Source organism: Suillus clintonianus (genome assembly GCF_016758775.1).
Source record: "Suillus clintonianus strain FC179 chromosome Unknown DEU56scaffold_66, whole genome shotgun sequence".
Classification (NCBI taxonomy): domain Eukaryota; kingdom Fungi; phylum Basidiomycota; class Agaricomycetes; order Boletales; family Suillaceae; genus Suillus; species Suillus clintonianus.
The window spans coordinates 95,006-112,919 of NW_024539290.1; the positions used below are offsets into that span (position 1 = coordinate 95,006).

General features: G+C 49.6%; 7 protein-coding genes across 7 annotated transcripts; 5 read left to right on the forward strand and 2 right to left on the reverse strand.

Annotated features, from left to right (window-relative positions):
- The first annotated feature begins 208 nt into the window (after positions 1-208).
- On the forward strand, positions 209-3,475 carry DEU56DRAFT_818296 (Up-regulated during septation-domain-containing protein). The gene is made up of 6 exons (XM_041353958.1): positions 209-781; positions 849-2,216; positions 2,266-2,813; positions 2,881-3,255; positions 3,330-3,362; positions 3,416-3,475. Exons 1-4 carry the CDS (start codon positions 305-307, stop codon positions 3,236-3,238), a joined length of 2,751 nt encoding a protein of 916 aa, XP_041205748.1. The 5' UTR covers positions 209-304; the 3' UTR covers positions 3,239-3,255; positions 3,330-3,362; positions 3,416-3,475.
- Positions 3,284-3,945, forward strand: DEU56DRAFT_915317 (uncharacterized protein; the record flags this gene model as incomplete). The annotated part of the gene is made up of 5 exons (XM_041357725.1): positions 3,284-3,362; positions 3,428-3,539; positions 3,575-3,662; positions 3,722-3,802; positions 3,862-3,945. The coding sequence occupies 5 exons, from the start codon at positions 3,284-3,286 to the stop codon at positions 3,943-3,945; spliced, it is 444 nt and encodes a 147-aa protein (XP_041205749.1).
- Positions 3,946-5,100: 1,155 nt separating this feature from the next.
- DEU56DRAFT_973657 (beta-lactamase/transpeptidase-like protein) lies at positions 5,101-7,252 on the reverse strand (the record flags this gene model as incomplete). Its single annotated transcript, XM_041359523.1, has 7 exons — positions 6,898-7,252; positions 6,609-6,844; positions 6,444-6,552; positions 6,143-6,391; positions 5,902-6,084; positions 5,671-5,849; positions 5,101-5,611 (listed from the first exon to the last, which is right to left on the reverse strand). Exons 1-7 carry the CDS (start codon positions 7,153-7,155, stop codon positions 5,101-5,103), a joined length of 1,725 nt encoding a protein of 574 aa, XP_041205750.1. The 5' UTR covers positions 7,156-7,252.
- A 955-nt stretch (positions 7,253-8,207) lies between these two features.
- Positions 8,208-10,365, forward strand: DEU56DRAFT_861236 (uncharacterized protein). Its single transcript, XM_041355331.1, has 5 exons — positions 8,208-8,461; positions 8,515-8,833; positions 8,884-9,234; positions 9,285-9,445; positions 9,498-10,365. Exons 1-5 carry the CDS (start codon positions 8,439-8,441, stop codon positions 10,090-10,092), a joined length of 1,449 nt encoding a protein of 482 aa, XP_041205751.1. The 5' UTR covers positions 8,208-8,438; the 3' UTR covers positions 10,093-10,365.
- A 67-nt stretch (positions 10,366-10,432) lies between these two features.
- On the forward strand, positions 10,433-13,658 carry DEU56DRAFT_818316 (Poly(A) polymerase). The gene is made up of 14 exons (XM_041353959.1): positions 10,433-10,525; positions 10,575-10,703; positions 10,907-11,165; positions 11,227-11,392; positions 11,448-11,537; positions 11,594-11,732; positions 11,787-11,859; positions 11,915-12,035; positions 12,089-12,227; positions 12,278-12,540; positions 12,608-12,731; positions 12,786-12,864; positions 12,924-12,976; positions 13,035-13,658. The coding sequence occupies exons 1-14, from the start codon at positions 10,509-10,511 to the stop codon at positions 13,210-13,212; spliced, it is 1,830 nt and encodes a 609-aa protein (XP_041205752.1). The 5' UTR covers positions 10,433-10,508; the 3' UTR covers positions 13,213-13,658.
- Positions 13,659-15,140, reverse strand: DEU56DRAFT_818324 (uncharacterized protein). The gene is made up of 7 exons (XM_041353960.1): positions 15,119-15,140; positions 14,958-15,057; positions 14,811-14,906; positions 14,618-14,755; positions 14,337-14,570; positions 14,142-14,273; positions 13,659-14,090 (listed from the first exon to the last, which is right to left on the reverse strand). Exons 3-7 carry the CDS (start codon positions 14,882-14,884, stop codon positions 13,754-13,756), a joined length of 915 nt encoding a protein of 304 aa, XP_041205753.1. The 5' UTR covers positions 14,885-14,906; positions 14,958-15,057; positions 15,119-15,140; the 3' UTR covers positions 13,659-13,753.
- A 383-nt stretch (positions 15,141-15,523) lies between these two features.
- On the forward strand, positions 15,524-17,849 carry DEU56DRAFT_818332 (GatB/GatE catalytic domain-containing protein). The gene is made up of 11 exons (XM_041353961.1): positions 15,524-15,709; positions 15,769-15,848; positions 15,901-16,042; positions 16,102-16,181; positions 16,231-16,334; positions 16,390-16,474; positions 16,530-16,641; positions 16,694-16,866; positions 16,916-17,130; positions 17,187-17,305; positions 17,354-17,849. Exons 1-11 carry the CDS (start codon positions 15,541-15,543, stop codon positions 17,641-17,643), a joined length of 1,569 nt encoding a protein of 522 aa, XP_041205754.1. The 5' UTR covers positions 15,524-15,540; the 3' UTR covers positions 17,644-17,849.
- The last annotated feature ends 65 nt before the right edge of the window (positions 17,850-17,914 follow it).

Below are 17,914 nucleotides of genomic sequence, written 5' to 3' on the forward strand. Positions count from 1 at the left end.
ATAAGGATGCCGCTGCTCAACTCGGAGGCGACAGACCGCGAGAGAGTTATTCTTATGTTCATATAATGCACGGCTCTGGACTGAACTTGCTATGTGGCCTTGATGTGGCCTCTAGGCACCGAGCCTGCTCGGTTTGCGATGGGTTGTTTGTTTATGTTTTCTCTGGTCTTCTCGATTCAACAATTGCAAACAGCCACTACTCCGGAACAATTAACCTGATGACCGAACTCCGGATTTCCCAAGGCTTGCTGGCCAGCTGCGCACTGGTCTCTGCAGGCAGAGTAATCTGTCAATATTACTACAAATGAATGGCGTTCGCAAACTTTGGGGAGGAGGAAACTCATCTACCAACTCATCACCAACACCAGCACCTGGACCAGCAACACCCACAACGCCGCCTCCGTCAACCACGCCCTCTGAAGCATCTCCTCTCACGACAACCCCGGGACTTTTCATCAAGAAAAACAAGAAACAGTCATCCGTGGCATCATCTGTCAGTGGCTCTGCGAACAGTTACGGCTCAGACCGCTCCCCCTCACCTCCTACCCGAGTAACTTCTCCCTTACGAAAACAAGTCCCAACCCCAGTCCCAGGTCCCTCATCTCCCCGAATTCCACCTCCACTCCGATCAAGAACCTCCACCGCTTCAGAATGGAAACGCACTTCAGGACTACTCAACATAAGAGACGACCTCCTCATGAGTCTTCTTACAAGCGAAGCGGTCGTAGAAAGCCGTGAATGCGAGATCTTGAGCGGAGAAGAAGTCGAAGAGCTCAAAAAGGTTCGATTTCATTCACTCACTCGATCTGCGCCTTTAATTTAATTTAACAAACCGTCTCTTTACATAGGAACTCCAAATTCTTAAAATTCGACTCGCTGCATCGCAGAAGAAGCTCAAGCTAGAAACAAAGATCCGCGACGCGGCTTTGTCTCTTTCAAAAGTCAACACCGCGCACAAGAAAGTTTCAAAAGCCACAGATGACCAGCTGGACGCTTCAGAACGCAAAGTCAATGCTGCCCAGACAGAACTTTGGCGTGTTTCAGAAAGAGCCAGCGAAGTCGAACGAAAACTCTTGGAACATCGTTCAGGCGTGCTTGGTTTTTCTGTCGTAAAGATGGAGAGAAAGATGACGCCTAGTGCGGACGTTTCGGGTTTGAATACGCCAAACAGGAGTTCGACACTTAGCTCCGTTACCACTACCTCTCAACCGCCGAAAGCCCGATTCGACGGTGCTCACCTATTCGCAGGCCACGCTGACGCACAAATACCCAAAGCCCCGCCATCCGTCAATGATGTCGTCGCGCTCGAAGACAAGCTTCGCGCTGCAACAGAAGCTCTTAGCGCTGCGAACCAGAAACAAGCTGAAATGGCCCGCGAGTTATCCCATCTCCGCCTCGAGAAAGAACAGATTGAAACGACGATGGGTATGGAACTGCAGACTGCGGAGGAAACTGTTGCTGCACTGGAGCAAGAGTTCCCTCGCCTGGAGGAGCTGAATACGAAATGTCAGGAATTACTCGAGGAACGTGCGCAGTGGGAAGAGGGCAAGTCTCAGTTGGCTTCTCGGGAGAAGGAGGTGGAGAGGTTGGAGAGGCGGTTAGAGGTCTTGGAGGAGAAAAGCGGCGAGGCAACTGAAATGGAACGTGTTCTTTCGGACGTGCAAGCAAAGTGCGATGCGGAGCTGCAGGCAAAAGACAAGGAGATCGCGGCGCTGAAGACGGAGTGGGAGGGTGCAAGAGAGGAATGGGAGGCGGAGAAAGCTGTGATGGAGGAGGACAAACTTGCAGAGCTTGGTGCACTCCGGGACGAGCTGGAGGATGCGAGAGAGGGATGGGAGGAGGAGAGAGCTGTGATGGAGGAAGACAAACTCGCAGAGCTTGGTGCGCTGCAAGACGAGCTGGACGATGCGAGAGTCGGTGGTGAAGTACGAGCAGAACTGGATGAAGCTATCGAGGCACTTCGGACGGTGGTGCAGCTCCATGGTATCCAGGCCTCGTCGGATTCGTCCTTGCAGGGTCTTATTTCCTCAGTCGCTTCGCATCTTGAAACATTGTCGGCTGCGCTTCAGGGGCATAGCGACAGTCATGCACGCCTCGCAGATGAGCTCCGACTTCATCTGGAGAACAATGACACCCTCTCAAAGGATATGGACGCTGTTCGCCAGGAAAGGGACAGCGCACAACTCGAAGTCCAATCCCTAGAGTCACGGGTCAAGGTAACATTCCATAATTTCTCAGCACGACAAGCACTTATTCCAACCCCAGGAACTCATCGATGCCTCATCAATACCCACTGACCCCCCAGTCGAATACAAAGGCGAAGCAGCAGACATCATCGCCATTCTCCAACCCATCTGGAACATCCTCCCCGCACCCGAACTCCGCGCATCCAAACTAAACAGCAAACGACACCTCCGAAATCCATCCACCCTCTCAAATGCAGGCGGATCATCGCTATCTAAATCCACACTCTCCGACATGGACGTACGCGCGCTCAAATCTCTCTACGACACTCGCTCTCAACCACCTACTCCTACTCTAGCAACTCCGACTCAACCCACAGACCAAACTCCAATCAAAGGCACATTCAGCATCGAAGCATTCGTCTCGCGCATTCAAGCGCTTGTCATAGACGACCGAGCACTAATCGAAAGACTTATCCGGTTCGCCCAAGCACACGACCTCCTCAAGAAAAACGCAGAACGCGCTCAAAAACTTGCACAAGATAGTAATACAGCGCTTGAGACGTATCAACGGCAGGTATCGACGCTTGAGCGGCAGAATGTCTCTTTGGTGTCGAAGCAGAATGCATTGTGAGTCTTTGTTTACGCACCTATTTCAGTTGAGAGTCGAGTTTTGAACTTGTTTTTGGTTGGATAGGATGGATGAGATACGTGACCTACAAGATGCTGTCGAACGTGCGGTTGGTGAGACGCGCGAGATGGAGATGCATGCTGGGGAGCAAGCGGAGACGTGTCGACAGCTCACAGAGGCTAATAACGCGCTGAGCGCCAAGACGCTGACGCTTGCTGAAGAGGCAGCTATGGCACCTGAGAAGGTACGCAAGCAGCTTGAAGGTCAACTTGCGGAGTGCACAGAGGCTTTAAGGAAGGCGAGAGAGGAGGTGGATGGGATGAAAATGTCGGAGCAGACACAGAGGATTGCGTTGTTGGATGAGCTTAATTCCATGCAGACGGAGAATGGGAATTTGAGGGCGCAGTTGAGGGCAAAGAAATAGGCTGGGTTGGGTTTGAGGTATGCATATCGATATCTATGATAGTGTATGAACCGATGGTTTATTAAGTCTGTTGAATTCGGACATGCGGCAGCCCTTCACGGTGACGGTCCACCTGTCCACCCCAGTGCGTACCTTAATTCACCACCTTCCTCGTTCCTTTTGCCAAGAAACCTTGAGACTCTCACTCAGCTGTCCTTCCACGCTGGGGATTGCTGAAGCGAAGTAGTTCAAACCTCCATTTGGCAGAGGGGCCGTCCTCTATCCCGCCTTCGAGTAATGCATCTCGTGGACGCTTCTCGGGGTTGGTTCCCAAACTATTTAACAGGGGTGACCAAGTGCTTCGCTCGAAGCGCGCGACGGTCCCCCAACACCCACGGCTGCAAGCTCTAGCGCACAGGATATCCCACCCACTCGGATAACCCAGGTATGCGTATTCTCAACTGTGTACATCCTGATGCCCGTGTGCGATGATTGCTACTGCAGGATCCTTCACTACTCATCGCTCCTACTCCCATTCCCGAACCGAATCATTACCAGTCTTCAAATTCAGGCAGTATTGCAAAGGTCAGTTCGAGTCTCTCTCTCTCTCTCTCTCTCGATAATGTACTAAGGCCCATCATCAGACCGAAGCGCCGCCTGCCATTGAGCTTGTGACGGAAACGCTCGCGCATGCCCAAACAGGTGTTGCAGGTATCAGCCCTATCTAATGAATCGTTCAAAATATTGCTTCAATGTCCGGAGGACCTGGACTTGAACTTCATGGAATATGTGCGTGGCGCGGGACGGAATACTTCCAAGAATTGTCTTCCAGGCACTCGGGAAGATGTCCTGTCCGATATCAAGTCCTGGATCTGTAGCACGGAGGAAATGTACCTCGTGTCTTATGGTTATCCGGCACTGCAGGGAAAGGCAAATCGGCTATTGCTCATACCATAGCCAATTGGTCTCATGAGCAAGGCGGTCTGGGAGCTTGCTTCTGCTTCGATCGCACACGTACAGCGGACCGTCTCCACGAGAAAATATTCACCACGATTGCTCGTAACTTGGCTGACTGCAGTCCTAACATGCAGCGAGCGTTGGCGCGTGCGGTTCATGCTAACAACGAGCTTAGGCACACTGCAGACATAGCAAGACAATGGCAGGAGTTAATAGTAGGACCCGCCGGCATGACCCCGCCACACATTGCCCCACCTGTGCTTATCATCGGCATTGGACGAGAGTGGTGACACACATACTCGGGAACAAATTCTTCGACTACTGTCCGCAAAAGCGGACACCCCTTTCTCCCAGCCCGCTGAGCTACCAGCAGCCGTATCATCATCAGTTCCCGCCCACCCCCAGATATTCTTGACTCCCTGGATATGTCACACATCCTCCATGTCCCCATGGATGATATCCCGCCCGTGTCCACACACAATGACATTCAGTCATATATCCTCACCAGGCTCGCAGGCGTGCGCAACTTCGACCATACGCACTTCAAGGCGCTTGCTGAGAAATATGACGGCCTGTTTGAAAAATCGCCGTCGCTCATTCGGTTTGCAAAGGTTAGTGGAGTAGCAACGCATCGTGATCAAGTTTGCTTCCGATCTTGATATATACCAGGGGCACAGTAGTCAATTCCGATGTCCCAACCAAAGTTTTATCTCTTCACGCTCGAGTTCAAGGGCAAATTCGGAGTGTGATTCGCAAAGGTTTTCTTCACTCCAGCAACAAAGGACGAGAACCGGCATGAGCTCCCGAACGTCATTCGCAGCCCAATGGTCACAGGTTTGGTCATCCTCATGTGGGATTGGGAGGCAAATACCGCAGAAAATGGTGTTTGTGAATGGCGGGAAGCGCATAGATCAATGCAGCTAGTATTACACCTTATCGAACCAAATCTCAGCTCGATCTTTCACAGTTGTATGTGTTCGCTCCCTCTCCGTGACTTGACCCACCAGACCAACCAAGCCAATCCCAACAACCTTTCCGTCTTCCACAACAAACTCTCCCGTAACCTCCGATGTCCCTATTTCCGCTGTCTCGAAAGGTGTTCTGTCGCGCCCATATCCTTCTGGGAACAACGAGGTGTACTGCACCAAGAACGTATTTCCAGACTGATGCACGCCCCGAATATGAGATGACCATATGCGAGGCCATGCTGCGAACAGCTGAGGCGACTGGGGAGCACTCGACTGTGCTGAATCCACCGCAGTAAAGTCGGAGATCACGTCTTGACAATAAGAGGAGCTGCCGGAAGAACTGCAAAAGGTGATGGGGCCGTATCCAGCGTTGGTGTATGTGCCTGAGAACTCATCGAGTGCGAGTTCCAAGCCAACGACGTCACTGTTTGGAGGCGTGATTGCTTTCTTCTCCGTCGTGCTGGGTTTACTGAATCGGCGATAGGTGAGCAAAGGGGAAAGGATGATTTGACAGTGAAAAGAACAAACATAGGTGGTGATGGTTTTGACCGTAGGTTCAGAGCCGCGTCGATGATACGGTTGGAGATATCCATCACAGGTGTAGCTTTATCACCACCGTTGGCGAAAACGACGACTCCGACATCATCATCTGGAAGGAATGCCGCTAGTGTAGAGAGACCTGGAACCGACCCCGTGTGATATACGAGCTGATACCCCGACATCAGTAATCATGCTCAATAACAGATGAACATTTGTTACATCGTGCCCGAGGTACGAGTATCGGAACCATCCCATCCCATACCCCTGAATCGAGTGCTCAGAATCATCCGGGGCGCTGATGGACACGGAATACGACTGTGATGCGTTTCCATACACAGACAGCGGTATGACTGTGACGTTGTTGTGCACGCCCTTGTTGAGCCACAGTGCAACCCATTTTGACTGGATAACAACAGATGTTGTCAGTTGGTAAATAGAATGAAAGGCGAAGAGCACCTGCCATATCTACTGCACTCGATATCACACCGCCTGCGCCGGCCATCAGCGTTGCCATCTCTTCTGTGAAACACTCAGGCAAGAGCCTGCCATTGCTGGTCCATCCCTGTGTGAATTTGCCGGTTTTCCCAGCCTTCGCAGGCGAGTACGTAGAAGAGGACATTCCTAGTGGCGTAAATATTCGATCCTCCACAAAAGAGGTGTAGGTTTGTGCGGAGTAAGTTTCAACAATGTGCGCGACTGCCGTGAACATCTGTTCGTAAATTGTGAAGATCTGTTTCGCGCTTTTGCCAATACTGCGTTACCTTGTTGTTGTATGACCACTGTTCCCGGAGTTCAAAAGCTGGCCTCAGATAGCGCATCCGCAATACATCATCTTTAGGGCTGTCGTATGGTCCATACGAGTAGTCATGACTAGCTCCCGCTTAGTACAATCCTATGCTGAAGCGAAGAAATTGCGTCAGGCTTACCGAGGAAGGCCAGAAACATGAGAGAGGATGTCCTTCAGATTGGCTTTCTTAGACGCCCAGTCATCCATCAATTGCCATTCTCCCGGAAGGATGTCTTGTACTAATGTGTGCCAATTGAATTCCGTCAATGCGGGGGGAAGCGGCGTCACGTTTCTTCCATGTTCAAAGTCATCCATCAAAATTCCAAGAGCGCTCGCGCAGAATGCCTTGGACACAGACGCCATGTGGAATAATGTCTGAAAAATGCAGCTTCAGAGTTTACACAGGAAGGAATTTGAGCAGTTCGCACGTCTTCTGTTGTCTTATCCCCATCCTCTGTCATGTTTCCCCATGAATGAAATTCCGGTTCGCCATATCTCGGGACAACTGCGACGGATAGCCCAGTGATGTTCCAGATATCAAGGGTCTCTTGAATAGAGTGGGAAAGCTGTGGGGTGATAACCTGACCATTGTTTACCCAGACAGAATCAGCTAAGAACGATAGCTGAGGAAGATGGGCAAATGGCTGGCTCAAGAAGCCTAATGCTACACTCAACAGTCTAGCCATGATATTGGGAAAGGGATGGCAGAATGGTCACTCGGTGACCAGCCTTGCGAGATCTTGCGCTCGGGGTGGGATTAATAACAGACATCACGGGAGTAAGGTGGGGAAACAGAAGATAAGAAACCTACCAGGTGACAATTATCATTTATCCGGATCTTTTTGATGATCAAAGGCGTTAGATTATGTGTGCGGTTTCTGAGCGTCAATACCTTGCACGGTGTTACCCATTCCACGTTACCTGATTATTGTAAGATGTTGTTCCCAGAGTTCAAAAGCCGGAGTCAGCACAGCTGCAATGCAGCATCTTTCTGGCAGCCATATGGACAAGATAAGCAGCCTATCAGCTGATCATATCCACGAAATCTTCTCAAAGCCGCATGAAATTTGGATACAGTCTAGAAGGTATATACATAGGCACTGAATGACGGGTGTACTATCAGGCCTGGGTATATAACATGAGCCGGATATGCAAGACAGTTTTCCAGATAACAAATAACTCACATCTCGAGGCGCAAAAGTCGAATGATCCTTAGATGAGGTCACTGTCTCTTCGATGAGAAAAATCTGGAGCCAAGACAGTGTGGGTCTCGATAGGGGGGGCCTTGCTGGGCTTTGATAGTACCTAATAATCCGCAGGACTGATCAGTGTAGTAAGGGCGCGATTGTTCCAACTGGAATGCCGGCCCAGACGTCCAACGTTTGAACCACTTGAGCATTGTATTATGATATAGGGCCCCTGGGGCTTATCATCATGAACGTTGCATAGACATTTTCAAAACGCCCGGTGACAGATTCCAAGCTTAGCCTTCCTGCAGCTGAGAACTGACATAGCCTTTCTGATTGTAGGAACGGTCTAGATGGCCTATTAAAAGTTATCTTCAACATAGTCTGTAAATTTGACCTTTAGCTTCGAGCAGGGTTCAGTGAACAACGTCTGACCTACGTAGACGACGTCGAAGTGGTTGAATCGTATGTTTGACGCTGACGGGGAAGATTGACCGTCAAACGTACAACTGTAACTACGCAATGATGACATTTCTCGATTAGGCAGTCATGACATGCTCGACGCGGCGTTACGCGTTACTTGGCAGTGCCGATTGCCTGCAGTCTGTTTGCCTTGCCTCGGCTCTATATTGAAAAGCGCTCCGTTGGGTGCTTATTCCACTCCTTTCCTTCACGTTTTCACGACTCCGCACCTTCTGGGGCTCCTTGCTTTTGTCGCACCTTTGTCTTTAGAATCGGTTTGGCCTCTCATTTCCGCGTCCAATAAGTAGATTTCTCTCTCCATGCGTCTCAAATATCTCCACAAGTATGAGACTTTACATGCCTGCCCTTTTCTTCTTTGCTCATGAAATGATCCAGAATGATGGCCATCCCTCGTGCAACCTCAAACTGCGAGCCTGCTGACCCAAACAGCACCCTTACAGACCGCCTAAACACACTTCTCAACTCCTCTGGTTCAGGATATGTGTTAAACCTCTGTCCAAGCACCCAATACCTCATACAAGCCCCCATTCTTTTTGCGGCGCCCAATCAAGAGATCAGCACTCTCGGTTATCCTACTGATAACAGCAGAGCTGTCTTAGTAGTTGCCGGCCCTGTCTCAAATGGTACTGGCCATACAACGGCCGTCGATGGCACTTGCGCTAATTGTGACGGAGTGAGGTTACGAAACGTGCAGGTAAAATCATAGGCGCTTCGTTATTTTCCCTCACGCTAACCATCTCACAGATAAATGGAACGCGCCTTGGCGCCCCTCCCACTCTCGGAGGCGCAAATATTGAAATGGGTGGTCCAAACTCGGACCAGCTTATCGAATACGTGCATTCTTTTGACCCCAGGGGCTGGTCATGTCTCCATGTCGCCGAGGGTACTTTGAATTGCAACAATGTTACTGTCCAGAACAACGATATTGGACCCGCGGGATCCGATCTTTTCCAGCAGTGGGCGGATGGAATCAGTGTGGCGTGCCAAAACAGCCTGGTTCGTAACAACATGATCAACAATCCGACGGATGGAGGCATCGTACTCTTTGGCTCTCCTGGGACTCGTGTTGAAAACAACACCATCTGGGTCGAGACTGTAAGCGTACATTTTCCATGCCTTTTTGTTGGTTCCTCACGACGGTGCAGAATACATTGCTCGGAGGGATAAACATGGTTGACGTCGCACCCTTTAGCGGTGATTATAAGGGGGTTGTGGTCACCAACAATAGCATCGCTGGTGGGTTCGCCACTAGCACTGAAACAGGGTCGGCCACCAAGGGTACAAATAACGAAGATGTCATCATCAAGTACGGAGAGCTCCCTTATTTTCTCATCAAGGTGCTGACAAGAATCACTCAGAATCGGAATTGCCATTGGTCCCCGAACCTGGTTCGGGAATCAGTATCTCAATAACGTTAGCACTGGCGGGACAGTGCTTGACAATGAGCTCACTGGCGCATTCAGCTACGGCATTGCCATATCGTCTGCAACCAATTTTACGATAGAGAATAATGTCCTCGTTGGAAACACTTCTTTTATTGGAGCACGGGGTCCCAACTGCTCTACTGGTGACCCAACACCTTCTCCTGCACCGTTTGTTCTTGATATCAACAACACTTTGAAGAGCACGACCCAGTCGGACTTCCAGGATAACACCAATGGAGACGCTTTAACTTGTGTTCTCCCCCCTGATGGCGGAGACTACTGGCCATTCGGTGGCAACCCATCTTCCTCGCCTCTTAGTCCTCCCGAACCCTCGCCGTCGACGAGTAGTCACTCTTCAACTGGTACAACAGTCGGTATCGTGCTGGGCGTCATTGCTGGCATCCTATTTGTGGCCTTCCTTGCATGGTATATTCGTAAATGGGCCATCAAGCGCACAGCGGATCGCTCTCACTTCAAAGCTACGAGAAACGTCCAGAATGGATATATTCGGAGCAAGGAGCAATTCTGAGTCTTCCGATCGTACTTTCCTACTTCTATCCACTCTTTTACCACCTGTTCTCATTGTAATGCGGTGCTTTCCGCTCCTCTCTTCTGACGATAGATTATCGGGTGTCTCTGCTCCCTACCTGCATCAATCGGGACGTTACCTGTCTTTTATATTGTATTATTTATAGCGTATATCAAGCTCATATCGCCGCTGCCTTCGAGTTCCGTTAGTACATACCCCTACCTTCTCATGCTACCCATAGAGTTTCGTCCAATTTATGCTTTGATGTTGTGCAATGCTTGACGCTTGAAGGATGACTAAGCCTGCTGAAATGGTGGCGCGGGTGATTTCAATTCCATTGCCCGCAACTCTACACGATCAAGTCGTTCGACGCAAGTTTAGCCGCAAGTTCGTTCAAGTCTCGACCTCACGCAATCATGACTACGGAGAAAGGGTAAATATAAACTTCAGTCATCTAACTATTGAGCTGATAGTTATCCTAGGTTTCTTGGGGTCACACCGCCAATCTCGACGGCCGACTCGACTGAGAGGGAAAAGGAGGTCACAGCGACCTTGATGGAGGAACTGAGGAGACAGAAAACTTTTGAGAGTATGGAGGAGGCCCGGCTCAGGTAGGATCAATACTTTTTTGCTTTCGTTGAACGTCGATGCGCGGACAAAAACCGGCTCGCCGAGAATCTCGTGGACACTGCGCTATCGTTGAAGATCATTGGATACGCATTTCATGGTTCTTGGGTTGTTCGTAGTGTCTAGCCTTTTCAAGTGCATCCTTTGGAGACGCAGGCGATGCTAAGGTCGCTTTCGATTTTCGCAGGGAAACGGTGCTCGGACGTGTAGCTGCCGTCGTCAAAAAATTTGTGTATGAGGTGTCTCTGTCTCGCGGACTTTCGGAAGCAGCTGCGAACGCTGCTGGGGGGAAAATATTTACCTTCGGTTCATACCGTCTCGGCGTTCATGGACCCGGGTCCGATATTGATACTCTTTGCGTTGTTCCTAAACATGTATCTCGCGAAGACTTTTTCGAAAAGTTTGAGCCAATGCTTAGAGAAGTGGAGGAGGCTACGGAGGTATCGGTGAGTTTGATCCAATAGTGCTTGTCTCACTGCAACAAGGACTGATGATGATAATAATTAGGGTGTGCCTGAGGCGTACGTTCCAATTGTCAAGGCCAAAATCTCAGGAATACCATTAGATTTCCTGATGGCTCGTCTGGCGCTGTCATCTATACCAGATGATTTGTCATTAAAGGATGACAATCTCTTGCGAAATCTAGACGAACGATGTGTGCGAAGTCTTGGAGGCAAGTGCAGCATTCCATATTGTTCACCGATTATCCGATATTCATATGTGCGTAGGTTCACGGGTGAATGATGAAATTCTGCGTCTGGTGCCCCATGTTGAGGTCTATCGTGATTCACTTCGATGCATCAAGCTCTGGGCCCAACGTGAGATACTACTGAATAACTTTGGGTGAGAGGCTCTGCTAATGCATCACGTCCAGGGAGAGCCATCTACTCGAACGTAAACGGGTTCTTGGGTGGTGTCGCATGGGCAATTCTCGTCGCCCGAATATGTCAATTATATCCCAATGCTACTGCGGGGGCGATTGTTAGCCGATTTTTCATTATCATGTACCAATGGTGCGCCAGCTGAAGGAAGTGCTTTCTGTGTGCGTGTATGCTATTGATTTCTAGGTCATGGCCACAACCTGTGCTGCTGAAACAAATAGAAGAAGGACCATTACAAGTTCGCGTTTGGAACCCAAAAGTATGCTTTATTCCTTATACAGCAAATCAGGCGCTTTTTCATGTACTTTCCATAGCTTTATCCTGCGGATCGATCTCATAGGATGCCTATCATCACACCCGCATATCCTGCAATGTGCTCAACTCACAATGTAACAGCGTCGACACAGATGATTGTCACCGAAGAGTTCAAGAAAGGTGAGTGTACTCCTTGTAATTCTGCCTTTTGTGGTATTCTCAAGGTCGTATAGGAGCAGACATCGTGGACAAGGTCATAGTCGGCACAGCAAGTTGGTCAGAACTTTTCCAGAAACACGACTTCTTCCACAAGTATCGATACTACCTTCAAGTTATCGCATCAACTGGTACTGCTGATCTGCAGATCAAATGGTAAGCGCTCCTTCCATAACATATTTCGCAAGTCTGCAAGTCACGTCTAGGGCAGGAACCGTCGAGTCTAGGATACGGCAATTGGTCATGAAGCTTGAATACGTCGATTCACTGATTCTCGCGCATCCATTCATCAAAGGCTTTGATCAAGTCTCACATTGTGTTACGGAAGAGGAAGTCAGACAGGTTGCACAGGCACAGATCTCAGACGTCATCGCCAAGCGAACAAGAGCTGACATTGAAGGCCACGACGGGGCGAGTACAGTGCACTCGACCACCTTCTACATTGGTCTTCTTATCGAACCCAAGCCTCGTACGTCATTGATTCCAATAACGTTTCCCCGCGGAATGTGTGCGCTCATTACATTTCTGTTTTGAAGTTGGCGCTGTGGGCCCGCGGAGGCTCGATATATCATATCCAACCACCGAGTTTACAAAGCTCGTCAAGATGTGGGAGAAGTACGACGAGGATACGATGGGAATTGTGGTGCGGAACATCAAAAGGTCGTGCAATTTGATGCGGCAAGTCATCCCTTCCGATCTCACTCATTTTACTAGTTCTGCTCTTCCCGACTACGTGTTTGATGAAGGCGAGCGACAACCAAAACAGGCGCTGAAACGCCCGAAAACAGGCAAAGTGGGTGGTTTGGGTATTTTGCTCGAGCATTACTGATCTGCATTACGATGTATGTGAAGGGATCGGGCAAGTCGAGCAATACTTCACCTGATATGCCCAACAAGAAGAGACGGTTGGTACACACTCTTTCACATGTTTTTACCATTGATCCCGCGTGGCTGCGCGCTCAGCAGATCGGAGACGACACAAGATAGCGAGAATGGTATTCCGGGCTTGTCATTCTCAAGTGCAACACTTCATGCCGAAACCAATGGCCTATATGCTCCTATCAACAGGGCTGTCAGCGAAATCAAGACACCTCAACTTCCCCTCGGTGAAAACGCTGCCGTCGCCACGGGAGCGCAATAGAAAGGTCTCATCACAGCGGTGTTGGTCCCTTGAACAAACTTCACCAAGCTCTAGCCTTGCTCCAGCTTGCTCGTTCTGGGGTTCACAGACCAGCTGTCTTGGAACTACAGCCCAGTCTTCATTGCCATGGCCATCCTTGCAGGTGTTTGGTTTATTTATCCATTTTTTCTACAGGGACCGAAGCACATGGCGAGATACATTGGGCAAACGTTCAGACCTCAACAGCGCAGTACAGTGGGATGAGTGCTTCACTTTATGTCAGTTGGCTTTTATTGTTGCATGTCCCTTCCCAGCATCCGCGCTAGTTTTCATTTTAATCACTCTTCGCCTTGGCATTCAAGTTTGGCAGCTTCGATATTTTCCTTGTATTTCAGTTAAAACCCAGAGACACAATTTTGTATCGTAACTTAGGCATGAACTATAAATTTTCCGCAACGTTAAACGTGGGATGTAAGTAAATATGTAAATGATATAAACATGAACTATCGTGAGATGAGAAGCAGCTGGCATAAATAGTCTGTTCATAAATAAAGTCATGGGATCAACGTTCATGTGCTAGAGGGTTTCTTGACGAGCCACTAATCCCATTCGCAGGTGTCCGGGAGCTTCGGCGTCGGCTGGGGTTTAAACACGGAAGATCACGTTCTATTCGCGGCGAATCTGGATCACGGACGCCCATCGCAAGTTTTGATCCCAGTGCATCAAAGTTGAGATCGGAGCCGAGCTTGAACTCGTCTGATTTCCAGAGGCGCTGATAGATGTAAGAGTCAGACTGCGAGACAGCAGAGGAGGCGGGGGATTGTGATACGAAAGGTGTGCGGAGCCAGAAGCGGAGGCGGTGGGATGCGCCGGGGGGCGTTGAGGTTACAGGTATGGCGCTGGGGGAAATTGGTGAGGTTGTGAATGGACGTTATGGAAGGGGGACGTACTAGATCATGAATGTGACGATTTGGGGTTCACAGTCTAGTCTCATGTAGCAATCTTGCAGAAGTGTTCGTCCGGCGCCTCCGGCTTCGTACTCTAGGGAGAGACTGTATAGGCCGACTTCCACGAGCTTCCACCTGCATAATTCATATTGAGTGGATTAAGATGTCAAGTTAGGGAGGGCGATATAAGGGACGAGCCTTATGATGTAGCTAACGTGCGCATGACCTACGGCACCCTGATATATCAGCATGTCTTGCGTTGCATTTCGCAATACAGCAAAGCAAGCGTCTCCAACAGATCGAAAGTCAGGGTCTCTTCCGACCCAGAGATCGTTATCGCTAAATATCCGGTGGTCAACACCTGCAGTCTTAAGCCAGACGCGCAGGTTGTACAGGCAACCAGCCGGTAAACTCGTTCGTGGAGGGAAAACGCTGGCAAGAAATAAGTCTTCTGTTGAGCTTGGCATGCCGTGACTTACAAGACAGAAAAGTCCAGCCGCCGGGGGTCTATTGATAGTCTCAGGGTGACTGGAGCACAGAGCGCTCTTTCAACATGACCAGCCTTCATTGAGAGGGACAGGGTGTAGTGGTTTGGTTGATCGGGTTCGGGTTCGACGCTTTTCCATTTCAGGTAAATCATAACGATGGGGGAAATGTGATAAGAGGACGTACAGCACGGAGAATTGCAGGGGAGCATTTCCAGCTAGTAAGTTGTAGGTGTATACCACCGTCTCTTGTGTGTCCATCTGCAAAAACGACTCTGAGAAACTGAGGGCTGGATTAGCAGCCACAAAGCCACAAGGATAGGCACACACGCACCGTGTTGAAGTAGTAGCAGATCTCGCCAGTGCGAGAGGCGGTCCCCGATATCTACTATTAATGATTGACACCGCATAGATAAACGAGACCACGAAGGATATGTACACATTGGAGCAGATCAATCAGCGATGAAAGAAGCCATGCGGAGGCACAAAGTTACACTTTGCTTCCCACAGGGGGTTCGTAAACGGGGAGGAAAGCCTCTTCATCCTCCCCTCGGACAGTAGTACTGACGCTATCTTGTCGGATCACTGACCAGAGGTTTGTACGGAGATTTGCGGCCATGCTTGAAATGCAAGGATGATTATCACGTCCGTATGGAAACTGATAGAAGTAGGTTAGAGCGAGCGGCCCTTGGCGGCGAATAGGACACGTTGAGGGATATCAGCGCTTCAGCAAGGATGTACGGCCTGGATGAGCATTCTACGATAGAATCAGCGCACAGGTTTGAACAGCCTACATCAAGCCTACGTTATATTTGGTTCAGATTGCACCTGATGACAGTCCGTGATCATGATGCAATGATCAGCTGCTAATTTAATTCAAGAATGAAATTTTCTCAGAAAGGAAAGTCATACTTTTGATGCTCATCCGACGTTGTCCATGGCGCTCTATCCAGCTGCACCAGCTCTGGCGTCTACGGCAAATCCATACTCGCGAAGAGATACATGACAAGCGTTGGCCTGGCTGGCAAGTAGTTGTAGGTATTGAAGTCCATGCCCAGATCAAGTCTCGCCGCAAGCTCTTCTCGGGTGCGCAGTGTGTCCCTCCCGTTCAGTGACCACGTTCTCACATAATCCAACATGCCCAGACTCATTCACATCTCGACCGGGCGAGACACCTAATACCAATGTGTCTGCGTTTGATTCCGCGTTCCCTGGAACACTGCCGGTTGGCCTACCTCACCCGTTCTCCCCGCGTGCAACCTGACCTCGCGTTTCAGACATTGAACCCAAAATGCGTGGAGTTAGCGGTCCGAACGGCGTTAGCACTGAACTCGAAAGTTCAATACCATTCGGCGTTCGACAGGAAACACTACTTTTACCCTGACCTCCCGGCAGGATATCAAATAACTCAGCGTTACTGTAAGTTCAACTCACAATTCCGTAGAGTGTAAGCACCGACAACCTCTTCTTCTCATAAGCTCCGCTTGCTTCGGGGGGCTATATAAAACTCTCCAAAGGCGATGTTGCAGTGGGAATCACGCAGATTCAACTTGAACAGGTAAGACGGACGGAGTTTTGTATGTGAACCGAAGCCGAAATACACACAGGATACGGCGAAATCCACATTTGATGGGCTTCGACGTACATCACTTATTGACCTAAATCGAGCTGGCTCAGGGTTGATGGAGATAGTTTCAGAGCCTGATATGCGGTGAATTACTTTGATCTACATCATTCTCTTGTGGAAACTTAGTCCTGATATGTAGATCCCCCGAAGAGGCCGCAGATTATGTTCGGACATTGCAGGCCGTCCTTCGCTGTGTTGGCTCAAGTGATGGAAATATGGAGCAAGTAGGGGCATCTGTCTCCTGTTAATATGATTCACTCTTAATTTGATCTGTTGCAGGGCTCCTTCCGCTGCGATGTGAATGTATCTGTCAACAAACATGGACAGCCGCACGGCACTCGTTGCGAGGTTAAAAACCTCAACAGCGTGAAGTTCATGATGATGGCGATCAGTTAGTAAACTGTTTGCGCAGCCATTCTGAATTGCCGCTAATGTTCGAACAGCTTCAGAGGTCTTTCGTCATATCGAGCTACTCGAAAGTGGCCGCCCTGTGCCGCAGGACACTAGAGGATTTGATGAAAACAAAGCCGAAACTTTCAAGCTCAGAAGCAAGGAAGATTCCCCTGATTATAGATACATGCCGGATCCGAATATCCCTCCATTGCTGATATCCGAGGTAACAGCCTGCTTGTAATTCTGCTCATGTCACCTCAAACTCCGTATAGGAGTACATTGAGACGATCCGCAAGACCATGCCGGACCTCCCTGATGCAACTCGTGCCCGTTTACTTAATCTTGGCTTATCTGAGCGTGATACAGACGTACTCATGACCGTCGACTCTGGCCGCGAGGTTGGATTTGATGGCGAACTCGGAAAGGGCGCTGTGACTTACTTTGACTCCCTCGCCGAACAGAGGGATCCGAGAGTCGTTGTCAACTGGTTTGTCTGGTTTTCCCCTGGTTGGAGAAGTTGTATGCATATATATTTGCACCCAGGATGACGCACGAGCTTCTTGGGCAGTTGACTGCTCGGAAAGAGACCTTCAGCGATAATCCCGTATCTGTCGAGCAACTAGGCGAACTCATCGACCTGGTGCAGGATGGCAAAATTACTGGTAGGCCTTCTCATTTTGTTCGGCTTCATATTTATAAGTCACTACCAGGGACTTCGGGGAAATCGATATTGAAGCATATCATCGCCAATCGGTCTTCCTCAGCTCCCTCTGTGATCGCACAGGAACTTTCTCTTGAAGCTGTATCAGAAGATGATAACTCCACCACTCGAGCATGGTGTGTCGAAGCCATTGAAGCGCTTCCTGGAGAGGCGGAAGTAGTGCGCCAAGGCAATCCTCGAGTTCTCAACAAGCTCGTGGGTAAAGTCATGCAGCTCAGCCGCGGACGTGCGAATGCACAAAATGCACGTGCCGTGCTAGCGGATATTTTGCGAAGATAGCTTCTGAAGTTCTCTGTAAATCACATCAAATGATGCACAACTTCTCGAGTGATTCTTCGTCGCTCGGCGCAATGCAGCAGGTTCAAGGGATTAGCCGGTTCTACGAAAACAACCAGACTAGCACTATATAGTTGCTAGCTGCCTCCTCCAGAATCACACCAAGATATGTAGCATAAACAGTGACTAGTAACAAATATTACTTCCGCGTCTGGAGAATCACGTGATGTAGATATCATCAAGGCACGCGGCGCGGTGCGCTCGCTGTTTGTCC